The following is a 13,952-nucleotide window of genomic DNA, read 5'->3' on the forward strand; positions in this document are numbered from 1 at the left end:
TCGTGTCGAGACCGGGTACTTTATTTTTGGGATTAAAGTTTCACGTCTAGGTAATATGTTGACTAGAAAAAAATAATATTCGCCCAACGATATTTCAAGATTTTCCAAAACTAATTTTTTATTTTGAAAAATTGCAGCTTCAAAAAATGTCTGATGAATCCGAACCGCATGAGAGTGATGTTGCCGAAATGAGGTATGAATACACGAAAGATTGGGATCCTTTCATGGTGAAAATTGGAAATAGATTGGTGCGAGGAACTGAAGTGGAAAAAGCAATCAAGTACTACTATAAAGATGGACTGAAGCCTCCTGCGAATGGAAAGTCAAAACCTAGAAAATTCAGTTCCTTGAGCGAAAGATATCGATTTGTCAAAAATGAAAATGATTTGAAGAAAATTCGAGAAATGAAAAAGAGTATGGTCTAACTGTCAAGTTTAATCTAATATTAGTCTTATTTCCAGACGGGTTGAAATTCGATGCCAGTCATATGAGGTTTTTCATTGGTTTAGAAATGGAAATTGAAACGGAGAAGCGGATTGCTGATGGAGAATCGATTACTATTAAGGATCATCTGGAAATGTTCGAACGAATCCGAGAAGATCACAAAATTCCCAATACTATCACCGCCGGAGTCAACTGGGTTTTTAAATGGAGACGGGAAAACTTGAAGAAATAGTTTTTGTCAGTTTAAGAATTTCATTTGTTTTATAATAAGATCTCATTGTGTTTTAATAAAATTCCGGTAATTTGCTAGAATGTCATCAAGAAACACACAAGAAATCAGAACGCCATTCTCTTTCCCCTTGTGCTACGAAAAGACGAGGTGAATTTTGGAAAATGTGACATCTAATCACGAGAGGTTACGGTATCGGTGCTGTAGATGGGAATCAGCGTCTAATAAAAATTAAAGTTTTTTACATGATAAAAACAAATTATAATAAGTTTATCTTTCATTAAATCAATCTTATCAAATACCAGTTATCTTATTCAATATCTTTCCTTCATTGAAACTCTGTAATTCTTTGCCTTCATAGTAACTCCGACTTCCTTTTTAATACTTGGATTTGGATTCGATTCGTGAAATTTAATATCAAATTTGTTGAACAAATTTGCAAAATACAAGAATAGTTCCATTTTGGCCAGTCCTTCTCCAAGACATTGCCGTTTTCCAATTGAAAATGGCACAAGTTCTTCTACTTTTTTCAAACTTCCATCCGATTCTAGGAATCTTTCAGGTTTGAATTCGTATGGTTCAGGGAATATCTGAAATATGTATTTGAATGGTGTTTAAACACTTTTCAAATATACCTCTGGATCATACATTACTGAACTGATTTGTGGAGTGATTACAGTATCTTTTGGAATACGGTAGCCAGCAATTTCAACATCAGCATTTGTAGATCTAGATAGATTCATTGGAAGAAGATTAGCAAGACGTTGAGATTCCTAAAAAATATCTAGGCACAGCCTCCTCACGTGGAAATGACCCAACAAGGGGGCTTGCGCGTTTCTCGTGAGCGTTGGAAAATTTTGCCACTGAAAAATGATTTCCTTCGGTTTTTGTGGGTTTAAAATCGATTTCATATTTTGAAATTAGGTATCAATTGTAAAGCTAATTGGGGGAAAGGAGGAGAAAAAAAGATTTTTGATTTTGGTTCAAAAATAAAAGCGCTGATGTAAAAAGTAAAAACAACTAAAAATTGAGTTTTTCTCATATTTTGTATATTTATCATCATTTTTCTAGTAGAAATTGATTTTTATTTGAAAAGTAATCTTCCACCCAAACTTATGTTATGAAAAATATAAAGAAAAACAGTAAATTGAAAGTTTTGGTAATTTCTCAATTTTCCACGCGATGCTCGAGAAGTGCGCCAACGGACCGATTTCCACTGGAGGAGACTGTGCTAGGAGTAACCGATAGAGGCAATGAAATGGTGAAAAGGAGAATACTTTATCAAATCTCCATGTGATTTGCGAATACGTTTCTATTAATGAACAACCAAATAATAGCTATTTCAATATAACTAAACACTTACATTAACAGTTGCATTGATATAGTTGAGTTTAGGTCGGTCGGTAGTTGTAATAATCCTATCACTTCCAATTTCTCTTTCCAATTCTTCATAGACTTTTTGACGTACTTCTGGATTCAAAAGGACATAGAGAAGTGCCCAATTGAGAGTATTTGAAGTTGTTTCCATTCCAGCAACCCATAGATCAAAACATACACTATCAAGTTGTTCCATTCTGAAAAAAAGATAAGACTTGATGAAGTAGTCAATAGAAACATACTCAAATCCTCCGAAATCTTGCTCATTTTCATGTTTCTTTCTTTCTTTCAAAAATGCTTCTACGTAATCCGAATATTCATCAGAATCATAGTCAATTGATGCAAGTCTATCTGTAGCCTGCTTACGGAACATTTCCATGAGACCCATCCAGTTGTGCATTATTACTGAAATTACAATAGTATTTTTCAAAGACCTTTTGGACTATTATAGAACTACGGTATATACCGCGGTATAAACTTTGAATGAAACCCTCCAAATTTTCAAGAAAAAATGTTTTTTACGATTACCATTTTTATATCCCTTGAAAAACGGGAGATGTCCAAGCCATGGATTCATTCCAATAAGTCCTCCCATTGGTTCTGCAGCTAACTTGAAATGCTTATTCATTCGATTTTTGAGTTCCAGAAATTCTTCAATGTTTGTCTGGAAAATTGAATTAGTATGAAATATTCCTTTTTTATTTTTACCTCATCATAACGATATCCAAAAAGCATATTATTGATTACGGATCCCACGGATGCATCAAATATATTTTGCATATCAACATCTTCCATGCTTTTTCGAATACTGTCAATCATTGCAGTAACTTCACCAAGAACCTGTAAAAAGTATAAATAAAAACTGAATATCACTCTGAATATGCATACCTTTTCTTCCATCAAATTCTTTCCCAATCCAAAATCTCGAAGAATATGCAATGCAAATCTTCTTTGCTGAATCCATCTATCACCATGAGATTCAATAATTCCATATGGACCTTCTGGAATTCAATTCGCATTTATAAAAATTTTTAACTAATTTTAAATTATTATATCGAATACTAACGTCTCATTTCCATTGAAATTGGAAACTCTGGTCTTCCTACAAAGTTGGCTCCATCTTTTATGAAATGCTGCTTGATGAGTTTCCAATCAGTCACAGTAACCATTGGAAGATTTGCCAACCAAAATGTGAACACTGGACCATATTTGTCTCTGAAATCATGTGACATAAAAAAACCTGGTTGACGAATAATTTTGAAAAATATAAAAGTTTGCTCTGAAAATTTCCAAATTTATTCAAACTTGTTTTCAGGAACCTACTTCAATTTCTCGTACATCTTGTATCCTGGCTTAACATCTTCCGTCATAAGATATAAATTTCCAATAATAGGGAGTGGAATTGGACCTGCAATTTTAAATACTTTTTAATCGAATTTCAGTATATCATTTACCTGGTGGTAATTTTCTTCTCTTCCAGTAAAAATGATTAAAGAGGTAGATAATTAATATCGAAGTGAGAATAAGTAAAATCATTCTGAAAAATGGTGAATCAATTTCAGATGTTTATTCAGAAAAACGACACAAAAAAATTCAATTTGATGGACAACTAAAATTAGAAATCGTATTAATCTCTTAAATATATATAATCTATTTTCCCAAAATACACGCCAGTGAAGTTTGTTCTAACAACAAGAGTGAAATTCTCTGAATGAGAGACTACTCTCTTACAAGAGATTTAGGCAAACATACCGAGTATTTAGTTTGAAGACGATTCAAACTGTCAGCAGGTCAGAAAAGGGAGAGCAGAGACCACGAAATTAAAATGAAAATAAGCAAAAAGGTAGTGATAAGAAAAATCTTATTTATGGAAATTTTCAAACTTGCATTGTTGATAGAAGTAAAAATATTCTGTAGTCAATAAGTATAGCAACGATGAATTGGGCCGTGCAATAACTTAATCATTTTTATTATTTTATTCATTTGCGCCGGAAGGTTAATAACTTTTTTTTCAAATGAAAAACCATAAAATTATTTTATTTGCTTCAATTACAAAATGAAGAATCAGTTCTATCAATCAAAGTTGTATCAAAAGTGAAAAGAGCCATTCGAACTCTATCATATGAAATCAAATCCACATCATATCCACCAGTTGCTGTTCCAGTTGTTGTTCTCATATTTATACCAAGAAGCAGAGTTGAGTCGAATTTTCTTCAATTTTTATGATTGCAAAAGTTTTCTTGAATAAAACTTACGTGACTGAACAATCGCCATTATTATTTGGATACAAGAAACCATTCAAATTATTTCCACAACTTCCGTACCACCAGCCACTGAAATTATGATCTAGTGGGAAATTCTAAGACATTTTCTAAAGCAGCCATGTTTTCAGGCCTGACCTGCCTGCATGTCGCCCTGAATGCAGGAATTTTTGTGCCTACCCGTATCCCTTGGAAGGTCCAGCTCCGCCGTTGTCATCATCGTAAAACTCAAATTGATCACATTCAGCTCTAAAATATATAAATTTGTTTTTATAAATTTAAATTTCGAAAAACTTGCTTTCCTTTCGGTAGACTGTAGGTCAGTTGTGTCGAAAATGGTGCACCCAAATCTTTGGCTTAAATATTCAAAATAGATAAATAGTTTAAATCTTAGCTTCAGGTTAAGAATTAGATTGTTCAAAATAATACCTGAAGACGAGTAATCAAGACCTATTCCGGGCAAGTCAGCGCTTGCCGTCAACGCATATTGTTCGGCCTTTGTAGCAACCTACAATTTGAAAATCTAATTTTTGCAGTTACTTTATTGAAGAAAAAACTGTGTCTCACCTTGAAGTTAGTATAAAGCTGTTTAGCCATCAATTGAGTTCCACAGCATAAATCAATTTGTAGTGAATACGTTTTCCCGTTTGTACTCAAATTATTCATATTATCCAATCCCAACCAAAAGTTCTTCCCGACTCCAGATTCACCAAACCAATCAGAATAATTTGCAAAGGGAATGTCAAATGTGATGTTGGATCCCTCTCTTCCTCGGCTGTATTTAAATGAATAGGTTGATACTGTTCTGAACACAAATTTTTACCTTTGAATAATTGTATATGCTCCAGCGCTATTCTTTCTGTCACAATAAACACTGACAGGCGTTGAACCATCGGGATAAATTGTTTGGAGACCGGATGAGGTACTTTCAACTTCGTCACAATCAGATGGAAGCTTGGCAGCTAAAAACCATACGTAATATTTACTTTTAAATTATATTTTTTGTTTATTACTAGTAGTTGGTGGTTCAGTTGGACCCGGTGTTGGTGTTGTTCCAGTAATTTCTGTGGTTGTTGTTTCGCTTGGTGGTGGAATATTTGTGGCCCATGCAATGGAAATTCTGTATTTTTTTAATTGAGACGTTGTTAAAGCATAACTTCTTTTTGAAAGATGCACATTATTTTTTGGAAATACTCAAAATTTGATTATTTGCGAAAGTCCGCTAGCATTTCTGCTGAGCGAAAAAAGAAACTCACGTTGTGGATAAAGTCCCAGGACGAACGCTGTTGTACACATAAACTCCCTGGTTTTCAGTGGTATTCACACGAAAACTGTACTCGTCGATTATACCACCATCGGCAGTTTTCAGTATGAAGCTTACGGAAAAGCCCTGGAACAGTAACAAAATGATAAAATAAACTAATAATATTTTCCAAAAAATTTAAATTTAATTATTATTTCAGAAGTAAGCTTTTAAAAAGTTGTATTTTTCAAATGATAGGTTGTATAGAACTTTAATGTGACATTTGAATTTTTTGAAATTTCTCTCTAGACAACGACTCAAAGCAAAATGTTTAATTTTCAAAAGATAATTGGGTCTGAAAATTGGCCATATTGCCGATAGATTTCGATTGTCGTGAACTCATTAGTTATAAATTGTTAAGAATGTGCTGCTTTGCTTCAAAATTCTGAAAAATCCCAAAGTTGTCAAATTCATTCCGATTTATCAAATTTTCATAAGAAAACTCATTTTAAAAATGTGACAGTAAAATTATTTTTTTAAAGTTGACTTTTTCATTGCTGTTTCATCTAGTTTACATAGGAAATTTGATATATCAGCAATTTTATAATCAAGTTCAATCAATGTTGTTTTGATTGTGAAATGCTTTTTTCGAACATTTCAATTTTCTTGATAACTATCATTGTTTGATCAATTTCAAAACTATTTTTGTCTGCCAGTATTCTGTCTCTCATGTAAAAACTGTTTCACACCGAGAGAAAGTAGAGAAACATACAAAATTGTTGATGTGTGATTGAATTTACGATTAGAAATCTTCATGGGTGCCATATGTCTTCGGACATTTTAACATGAGCAACAAACTAGATGTTGTAGGATTTAATTTTTATTTGAATTTTTCCCAATTTTAAACATTTAAACTCCCGAACTATAATTGAAATTTTCGGTCAATCATGGAATACGCCAATGCTGCTAAAGAAATAGTCACTGCAATTCAAAAAGCTGACGCTGAGATGAAAACCAGAATTCAGAAAATGATGAAACACAGAACTTTGGAAGATGTTGCAGTTCTACAGACAATGCTTGGTACGTTATCTCTTATGAGTAAGACTTCGAAAGTTGCGAAGGAATTTGGTGTTTTTGTGCCTATGCGAAAGTCTCTCTCTCTCTTAAGCATCTCTCTTAAACTGAAATTGCAATTTAAAATGTATTTATACTTTCAGAACGAGTTTCCCAATCTTCCAACAAAGAGCTCATCAGTGACTTCAACAAACACCAAATTCCACAAAGACTACAAAAAGTTGCGTCACTCGTTAAAAATTCCCATGGGCACTATTTTGCTGAAATACAAGGAGATGGTATTGATTACACCCTATTCACTTGTCTTCGAAATGAGGGATATTGGATGGAAAAACAGAGGGCCGCGTGTGCCGCAGGCGCTGTTGCTGGGCTTTTATTGCTTGGTGGTCCAACTGTTTACATGGGATTTATTATTGCTGCTATGCAGAAACATTTGGGTGAAATGGAGGCTAATTTGGCATTTGTTGTTTCCGAAATCGAAAGTATCTTTGATCAAACTAACTCTCTTATGCTTGCTAATATTGTTTAAGTTTAATCTTTTTTTGTGATTTTTGTTTTTTCTCTAGTGACAAAACCCATAAGTATTATTAATGCTCATAATATGTTAAAGACGATAAGATCTAAAAAAATAAACTAATATTTAATTTTTCTGATTGTGATCTGATACAGAAATTGCAAATGTTGGAGGAATTGTCATACCAATGAGTAAGTTATTTTGAAAATTGTTCAATAAAGTAATTTCATCAGTTCAATAACGTTTATTGTGAAATTCAAAGCAAACAGTGTTTTTCATATAATCCCGTCATGCAAATTTACTATGAGCATTGCGTCGAGCCATAAAAACACCATTCAGAAACTTCAAACACTCTCCTTCAGCTGCGAAGTATTTTTTTCCTATTTTCCATCAAAATTATGGATGTTATTAGTGTTGTAATAGAACTTGCAAAACAAATTGTCACAACTATTCGATCAGCTGATGCGGAAACTAAAGAAAGAATTCAAAAATTGATGAAGCATAGAACACTGCGTGATGTTGATGTTTTACAAACCGTGATGGGTGAGTGCATACTTTTTTGAAACATTGGTTAAACCAGGAAAAATAATACCTGCTCATTTTTGTAAAACAGTCATAATTTCAGTAGATTTGATTATTTTAGAAAATTAAATTTAAATAAATTATTACTTCAGAGCGAGTGGTTAATTCGAACAACAAGCAACTGAAAATTGATTTTGCGAGACACAAGATTCCTGAGAGACTTCAGAAAGTGGTTTCACTTTTGACTATCCGACATGATCACAATTTTAATACAGCAGAAAGCACATCAAAAAGCTTATCTTACTATGTCCACCCGTGCTCCTTAAACAGTTCGGGCCCTGAATACAATCTATTCAGTTGCTTGAGATACAAGAGTAAATGGACACTAAAACTAAAAGCTGGTTGTGCTGCCGGAGCAGTTGCGGGAGTTTTGGTACCTGGAGTTGCACCAGTGGCTGGAGAAGTTTTCGTCAAAGTTCGCAATCATTTGATGGAAATGGAAGAAAGATTGAAGTTTGTAGTTGAAGAAATTGAGAGTATTTATGATCAAGCTCATATTCTGATGACAGCTAATAATCTTAACTCAGAATCGTACTCGTTATGGATTTAATTTTCTCTTAATTTCTGCATTTTTGTGCTGCTCATTGCGAGTTTAAACTTATTCGTTTTGATTTTCCACTGTATAAAATGAAATGTGAACTTAAAGCCACAAAAACGTACCGTAAATTCGCTGACATCCTTTGCATAAATGTCGTTTACAATTAGATTCAAATTGTCGATTTTCGTTTCTCCGTGAAAATTCAACTGAGTGTTTGTAAACGAATTATTAAGTGTTGGTCCACTAAAGTTTAAAATTAAAATTGATATTTGAATTTTATATTAATTAAATATGTGCATACACACGTAGAGTTGTGAAACTTTGGCGATGCTTTGTTAGGCCGCATCCAAGTTTTGCCCAAATTTGGTACTGTTTTTGCCGATTTTTTACATTTTTCTTTTTTCTTTCAAAATTGGGCAAAACTTGGTCTAGGCCTAAACTAAGTTAAAACTTTTAATGAAAATGTTCGTAACTCACGCTGCAACTCCACCAGTCAAATAAGTATTACATCCATATCCAGTAAAACGAAATGGACTACAAGAAGTTCCATCAAAAATATTTCCGCTGGGATTATCGATTTCACGAATTAAAACTTGGAAGTATTGAGAAGTATCGGCGGATACCTGTGAAAGTAAGTTATATTATGTAATTTAGATTCTCAGATTTTTACAAGCTTCGAATCAATATATCATATTTGTAAGCAATGTGCTTCACTCACCAAGAGCTCATAAATCAAAATTATTGCACTCACCAATATCCCACATGCAAATGTTAAAAGTAAGGAGACCGTTTCTTTAGACATTTTGTTCTGAAACTAAAATGATCTGACTCAAATTCTTTTATGACAAAATGCCAACAAAAATATTCTTCATACATTTTTATGAGGTTGTTAAAACACCTAAAACCCACACAATTAGGTGTGGTTCTTACGTCAGACCGATAACAGAACATGGCACTTTATTAGCTTTTTTGTATGGAATAATGGTTTCACACATGAGAAACTGATAAATTTTGAGAAAAGGCAAAAATTTACTATTGATAATTTAAATAGAGAACATTTTTGATACAAGTAATGTCAGCTGAAAAATCACAATACATAATATTTTCATTCTTTTTAACTTCAGGCTTTTGCTCAAATGTTTTTAGTCTCCGCACAATTGACAGTCAACCTTTGAGCACTCTTCTAATAGGGAATTGAACAAGTTACGTTATACAAACTATCATGAAATTCATTTCGTAGAAAATAAGAAAAACCATAAAAAATTGAAACCAATACCTTTTATTTGAATTAATAAATTTTAAAGGTTAGATGATCGACTGATAGGGCTTAAAACTACGATAAGGCCTGCAATAAACCGACGTTCTTAAAGTTTCAGACAATATTTGTGATGTAATGACATCACATCCACTGGGGATCGATTGTGGGGCCTGTCAAATGACGTCACAGTTTTTGAGCGGATCCTGTCACGTGACATCATCATTTATGATTTATGCGGCCCTCGGGCCGAAATTACTGAACTTGAAACAGACACAATTTTCGGCCTGCTCTGCAATTGGAGAGAAGGGGTCTTCATTGTCACCGTGAATTTTGTAATTTTGACTAAAAAATTTAAAGTATAATTTAACCTTCCCCCAAAAAGTTAAATTATCCCACGTTGTAAAAAATGTTTTAAAAACCACGTCAAAGAGAATCAACTCAAAATCACTCATTCCCATATTTTAAAACTTACCAAGTCGTCGACCAAGAATGGCTCAATCCAAGGAAAGCCCGGACGAAGCTAAACAGGATGAGATCATCTTCAATATTGGAGATACGTGAGTTTTAGATACTTATGATAGAGATATTATATATTTCTGTGAGGCGACGATGCGAGAACACACTATGAGCTTCCCAAAGATGCGAGGAAGGCAAAAAATTTTCGCATCCACGTAGTACGTAGTATAACCTCTCTGTACACGTGGTATGCTTATAACATTCCAACAAATGGGGCGCCCCTAGCGCGCCTCTTCTCTCGTCCTCCTAAAAGAAGGGATGCGGGCGGTCGTAAGTCTTAGGCTAGTCTATAAGAGATACCTTTATAGGGTGTAAAATGATAATCGTCTGAGATACAACTAAAATTTGCAGAATTAATGACTACGAGATAGTAAGTAAGATCGATGAAGGCGGGTTTGGTCAAGTATTCAAAGTAACAAAAGATCATAAAACATTTTATGCGATGAAATTAGAATCGAATTTTCAAGTAGGAGGATCTGCAATTAAACTGGAGATAAATGTACTTAGTCAGCTACCGAAGAATACAGTATTCCCAGAATTAATCTGTGGCGGAAAGAGACCTCGTTATCATTTTCTAGTTCTCGAACTACTCGGAGACAATCTCAAGGCTCTAAAAGCTCAGAGTCCCAATCCTAGTGTTTTTTCTGATGGGACATGGTCAAGAATTGGGATTCAATGCTTGTATGCGTACGTTTTTTGTTTTGTTTTGAGAATTTGTAATTATGGAAGTGTTTCAGCATGAAGATGATGCATGACTCTGGATTCGTGCACAGGGACATCAAGCCAAGCAATTTTGCAATCGGATACAGCACAGCATCGGAGAGCCGAAGTCGACGAGTACTTCTCTTCGATTTCGGATTGGCTAGGAAGTAAGCTGATGGATTTTGTTAGGTCTTGAAAATAAGTACGAAGTCTAGAGTTCGACTAACATTGTAGTGAAGCTTATATGTACATCGTGTTCCACTTGAATATTATAAATTCCTTTGTCGCACGAGGTTTGAACATTTAAAAAATTTTCAGATTCGTGAAGAAGGAAAAAAACTTGGCTCCAATTGTCACCAAGAAAGAGTCAAAAATATCAAAATCTAAGACACTTCCGTCAAAAGGACCAAGTACAAAGTCTAAAGACCTGAAGCCCGGACGATCCAAACCGATTCTAAATCGAAAAGCAGAGCAAATGAAGATAAAGGTTTGATATAATTTTATCTGGAAATGCTATAAAAACACTTTCAGAAAAATTTCAACATGCTAATTCCACCCAAAAGTATCGACCAAAGTCAACGGACTGCTGAGGAGAAGGTTGATGATGAGGAGTTCACGTTCCGAAGAGCGAGACCACACACTGATTTTCGTGGAACTTTTCAGTACGCCTCTCCGAATGCTCATTTGCAACTTGAACTGGTAGGCCGATGAAAAATTTGCACAATATTCATACTCTTTTGTAGGGTCGTCACGATGACATTTGGTCCTTGATGTACATGGTCGCCGAGTTTTTCGTGGAGCTACCCTGGACGAGCAATGAGGAAATTGCACTGGAAGAACTAAAAAATCAGTCGAGCATTCTGCGCTTGTTTTCTGACGGTAAGAATATTGTATCAAGCTGGATTCATGATAGAATATTTTCAGACAAAAACCCGTCCCGATTGACACCCGAAATGCGTGGTCAACTGGATGAAATTGATAAGAACCTCAAATCATGCAACTATTATAGTAGTCCAAAGTATGATATCGTCTATCAATTTTTCAAAGATTCGATGACAAAGGCAAAGGTTACCTGGACGACACCATATGATTGGGAGACAATTGGAAAATCGTCGGAAGATTTTTCGAAGAAATCCAACGGAAAACGAGCGGTTTGGGAGAATCCTGGCGCCTTTTTCAAGGTATAAACATATATAGATAGAAGAATGATTTCTTTTCAAAAATATTCCAGAAAGGGCGCTGGGATGCACTTCCTCTGCCACTTCAATCTCCACATATTTCGATCAGGAAATCGTCGTCGAAACATCCGAAACCATCAGCCAAAGGATCCAAGAAAGCCGTTCAAGCGAGAATTCAGAATTTCAGTAAAGAAGATTCGGTGGAAGCTGACGAGGCTCCAACACCTATGTTGAAATCAACGAAAAAGGATGGGATGGGTGGACAGAAGGGTGGCTTAAAGGGATCTATTGAATGATGCTATCAATAAAAAGTTGATGTGATTTAGACTTTTTGAAAAATTACAGTACTTCTGATTTTGGAGCTCGGCGATTGTGAAACAATCTTCCTACTTTAATTTTTTAATCTTAAATATCCAGAACAGCAGTGTTTTCTTTATTTCCAACTTTGTTGAGAATCTCGTAAATGGTGATTAATATTGTCTGAATCCCATTTCCAGTCAAAGAATCATTAAACTATCACAAAAACTATTTTTACAAGAATATGTTTCACCGGTGTTATTTTCTAAACCCACGACCATCTTTTTGTTAAACCATTGCCGGAAAAACCCTTCTAGCACTGCAGTTCTGGTGGAAAACAGCAATATAAGCGAAAACGATGTCGTCCTGTCAGATGTCTGCCGCTGTAATTTTTTTCAAAAAGAAGTTCCTAAAGAATAATCTATGGAAAACATTACAGTAGATACTTTGTTTGTTTATTGATTCTTAAGAAACCTATTAAGTTTAGAGTTATGATTATTTAATAACAGTGTTTGATTTACCATTTCAACAGAGCTTTTCTAATTGATTTGAACACCGGAATCAATTGTGTTCAAATAAGCTGTCAACGAGTTTTAAATTTACAGTTAGAAAATTCATTATTATTCACAAATATCGTGAGAATTAATCTATTTCGGTTTTCCAACATTGCAATAATGACTTGCTTTTTGAGCGACATTTTGGTTCAGTTGGAATTGATTATTTGGAGTTTTCGTACGATTTTCGACTTCAGATCCCAATTCCCGAATGTTCAGGGTGATGTTTGGTTGAGTACGGAAGTCTATTTTGGTATTTTTTGACAACTGAGATTCTTCAATTTTACGAGATTTCACATTCTCAGTACAATGGAAATTACATCCAATCTCTTCAATGATTCTAAAATTCTTTTAAAGGAGATTTTAGTTTATTTTGACTTACTGTTCACCGATTTTCCAATGATTCTTGTTACATTTGAAAATAGCAGTGGCATTGTGATTGCTATCAGAGTCTATTTTACCGGTACGGTTATTTTCATTCTGTTTTCCAACAACTTGAACAGTTTCACAGTTTAAATAAGGATTCGGAATGCAATAAATTCTTGATTCTTTGCAAGATGATGTATATCTAAAACATCGCATCTGTAGTTTTTTATTACAACACTTTTCATACTTACTCAATAATTGCTTCTCCGAAATTATACAAATAACGTGGTTCCCATGCTTTACAAGTTTCAATGGAACAATCTGAATAATATATAGAGAGCATTCATAAAAGGGAGATACCTTCTACAAAACTTGATTTAAAACCATCTGGTGCACAAATGAGTTTATCCAGAAAGAAAATAACCAGAAATGTTGAAATGAACCAATAAGTTTTCATAGCAATTCGAATGTATTGGGATTTTTTGTTCGGGCACTGATGAGTGAATGCTTTTTTGAAATGTATGTGGAAAAATTTAGATAATATGCAAATAGCTCAGAAAAAATGATTCTCAAATTACCATAGTTATTTTGCCAAAACATGCAAAATTGTTATTTGAAGAACTTCAGTTATTTGAAGGCCTCGTGATTAAATCTGAAAAATGACGAACCACATCTGCTTGGAATTTGTTTGAAAAACCTGAAATATAATGCCATGCTCTTCCTTTTATAGTGAACATAAATTTGCACCGAATGATTTAGCATACCTTTCCCGTTTGACCGGCTTCATCACCACCTCCACAAATGCAAAATGCTGTGAGA

At 34.3% G+C, this 13,952-nt stretch overlaps 7 protein-coding genes and 1 non-coding gene across 8 annotated transcripts; 4 read left to right on the top strand and 4 right to left on the bottom strand.

Annotated features, from left to right (window-relative positions):
- The first annotated feature begins 137 nt into the window (after positions 1-137).
- On the top strand, positions 138-751 carry C49C8.3 (HTH CENPB-type domain-containing protein). Its single transcript, NM_069078.6, has 2 exons — positions 138-414; positions 462-751. The coding sequence occupies exons 1-2, from the start codon at positions 147-149 to the stop codon at positions 674-676; spliced, it is 483 nt and encodes a 160-aa protein (NP_501479.1). The 5' UTR covers positions 138-146; the 3' UTR covers positions 677-751.
- A 175-nt stretch (positions 752-926) lies between these two features.
- cyp-33E1 (CYtochrome P450 family) lies at positions 927-3,835 on the bottom strand. The gene is made up of 11 exons (NM_069079.7): positions 3,803-3,835; positions 3,505-3,587; positions 3,374-3,458; positions 3,117-3,265; positions 2,939-3,051; positions 2,759-2,890; positions 2,579-2,714; positions 2,293-2,455; positions 2,037-2,247; positions 1,309-1,446; positions 927-1,263 (listed from the first exon to the last, which is right to left on the bottom strand). Exons 2-11 carry the CDS (start codon positions 3,584-3,586, stop codon positions 988-990), a joined length of 1,485 nt encoding a protein of 494 aa, NP_501480.2. The 5' UTR covers position 3,587; positions 3,803-3,835; the 3' UTR covers positions 927-987.
- Positions 3,836-4,071: 236 nt separating this feature from the next.
- Positions 4,072-9,070, bottom strand: fdr-1 (Fibrinogen C-terminal domain-containing protein). Its single transcript, NM_069080.7, has 12 exons — positions 9,014-9,070; positions 8,740-8,885; positions 8,385-8,505; positions 5,568-5,701; positions 5,325-5,431; positions 5,135-5,273; positions 4,879-5,086; positions 4,741-4,819; positions 4,610-4,667; positions 4,492-4,560; positions 4,306-4,383; positions 4,072-4,261 (listed from the first exon to the last, which is right to left on the bottom strand). Exons 1-12 carry the CDS (start codon positions 9,062-9,064, stop codon positions 4,096-4,098), a joined length of 1,356 nt encoding a protein of 451 aa, NP_501481.2. The 5' UTR covers positions 9,065-9,070; the 3' UTR covers positions 4,072-4,095.
- 21ur-14779 lies at positions 4,178-4,198 on the bottom strand. The gene has a single exon (NR_056321.1).
- C49C8.2 (TMhelix containing protein) lies at positions 6,494-7,275 on the top strand. Its single transcript, NM_069081.4, has 2 exons — positions 6,494-6,634; positions 6,772-7,275. The coding sequence occupies exons 1-2, from the start codon at positions 6,502-6,504 to the stop codon at positions 7,155-7,157; spliced, it is 519 nt and encodes a 172-aa protein (NP_501482.2). The 5' UTR covers positions 6,494-6,501; the 3' UTR covers positions 7,158-7,275.
- On the top strand, positions 7,541-8,369 carry C49C8.8 (Rx_N domain-containing protein; the record flags this gene model as incomplete). Its single annotated transcript, NM_001307489.2, has 2 exons — positions 7,541-7,685; positions 7,817-8,369. 2 exons carry the CDS (start codon positions 7,541-7,543, stop codon positions 8,272-8,274), a joined length of 603 nt encoding a protein of 200 aa, NP_001294418.1. The 3' UTR covers positions 8,275-8,369.
- Positions 9,071-9,983: 913 nt separating the features above from the next.
- On the top strand, positions 9,984-12,237 carry C49C8.1 (Protein kinase domain-containing protein). Its single transcript, NM_069082.5, has 8 exons — positions 9,984-10,077; positions 10,388-10,723; positions 10,774-10,905; positions 11,057-11,225; positions 11,270-11,437; positions 11,482-11,617; positions 11,663-11,919; positions 11,970-12,237. The coding sequence occupies exons 1-8, from the start codon at positions 10,010-10,012 to the stop codon at positions 12,210-12,212; spliced, it is 1,509 nt and encodes a 502-aa protein (NP_501483.2). The 5' UTR covers positions 9,984-10,009; the 3' UTR covers positions 12,213-12,237.
- A 574-nt stretch (positions 12,238-12,811) lies between these two features.
- C49C8.6 (uncharacterized protein) lies at positions 12,812-13,628 on the bottom strand. Its single transcript, NM_069083.5, has 4 exons — positions 13,494-13,628; positions 13,385-13,454; positions 13,150-13,335; positions 12,812-13,107 (listed from the first exon to the last, which is right to left on the bottom strand). The coding sequence occupies exons 1-4, from the start codon at positions 13,588-13,590 to the stop codon at positions 12,861-12,863; spliced, it is 600 nt and encodes a 199-aa protein (NP_501484.2). The 5' UTR covers positions 13,591-13,628; the 3' UTR covers positions 12,812-12,860.
- Between the last annotated feature and the right edge of the window lie 324 nt (positions 13,629-13,952).

The sequence above is a fragment of the Caenorhabditis elegans genome, chromosome IV (genome assembly GCF_000002985.6).
Source record: "Caenorhabditis elegans chromosome IV".
Classification (NCBI taxonomy): domain Eukaryota; kingdom Metazoa; phylum Nematoda; class Chromadorea; order Rhabditida; family Rhabditidae; genus Caenorhabditis; species Caenorhabditis elegans.

What these genes read in the sequence shown, in the direction of transcription:
- C49C8.2 (NM_069081.4), top strand. Translation starts at nt 6,502, where the DNA reads ATGGAATACGCCAATGCTGCTAAAGAAATAGTCACTGCAATTCAAAAA. An exon ending in AGTTCTACAGACAATGCTTG is followed by an intron (nt 6,635 to 6,771) that starts GTACGTTATCTC and finishes TTATACTTTCAG; the next exon opens with AACGAGTTTCCCAATCTTCC.
- C49C8.1 (NM_069082.5), top strand. Translation starts at nt 10,010, where the DNA reads ATGGCTCAATCCAAGGAAAGCCCGGACGAAGCTAAACAGGATGAGATC. An exon ending in GATTTCGGATTGGCTAGGAA is followed by an intron (nt 10,906 to 11,056) that starts GTAAGCTGATGG and finishes AAAAATTTTCAG; the next exon opens with ATTCGTGAAGAAGGAAAAAA. An exon ending in CAGAGCAAATGAAGATAAAG is followed by an intron (nt 11,226 to 11,269) that starts GTTTGATATAAT and finishes AAACACTTTCAG; the next exon opens with AAAAATTTCAACATGCTAAT.
- C49C8.3 (NM_069078.6), top strand. Translation starts at nt 147, where the DNA reads ATGTCTGATGAATCCGAACCGCATGAGAGTGATGTTGCCGAAATGAGG. An exon ending in AATTCGAGAAATGAAAAAGA is followed by an intron (nt 415 to 461) that starts GTATGGTCTAAC and finishes TCTTATTTCCAG; the next exon opens with ACGGGTTGAAATTCGATGCC.
- C49C8.6 (NM_069083.5), bottom strand. Translation starts at nt 13,590, where the DNA reads ATGAAAACTTATTGGTTCATTTCAACATTTCTGGTTATTTTCTTTCTG. An exon ending in TAAATCAAGTTTTGTAGAAG is followed by an intron (nt 13,455 to 13,493) that starts GTATCTCCCTTT and finishes TATATTATTCAG; the next exon opens with ATTGTTCCATTGAAACTTGT. An exon ending in TTCGGAGAAGCAATTATTGA is followed by an intron (nt 13,336 to 13,384) that starts GTAAGTATGAAA and finishes GCGATGTTTTAG; the next exon opens with ATATACATCATCTTGCAAAG.
- cyp-33E1 (NM_069079.7), bottom strand. Translation starts at nt 3,586, where the DNA reads ATGATTTTACTTATTCTCACTTCGATATTAATTATCTACCTCTTTAAT. An exon ending in TTTCAAGGGATATAAAAATG is followed by an intron (nt 2,456 to 2,578) that starts GTAATCGTAAAA and finishes TTGTAATTTCAG; the next exon opens with TAATAATGCACAACTGGATG. An exon ending in CAAGATTTCGGAGGATTTGA is followed by an intron (nt 2,248 to 2,292) that starts GTATGTTTCTAT and finishes TCTTTTTTTCAG; the next exon opens with AATGGAACAACTTGATAGTG.
- fdr-1 (NM_069080.7), bottom strand. Translation starts at nt 9,064, where the DNA reads ATGTCTAAAGAAACGGTCTCCTTACTTTTAACATTTGCATGTGGGATA. An exon ending in CATTTGCATGTGGGATATTG is followed by an intron (nt 8,886 to 9,013) that starts GTGAGTGCAATA and finishes TTACTTTCACAG; the next exon opens with GTATCCGCCGATACTTCTCA. An exon ending in TTGACTGGTGGAGTTGCAGC is followed by an intron (nt 8,506 to 8,739) that starts GTGAGTTACGAA and finishes TTTAAACTTTAG; the next exon opens with TGGACCAACACTTAATAATT.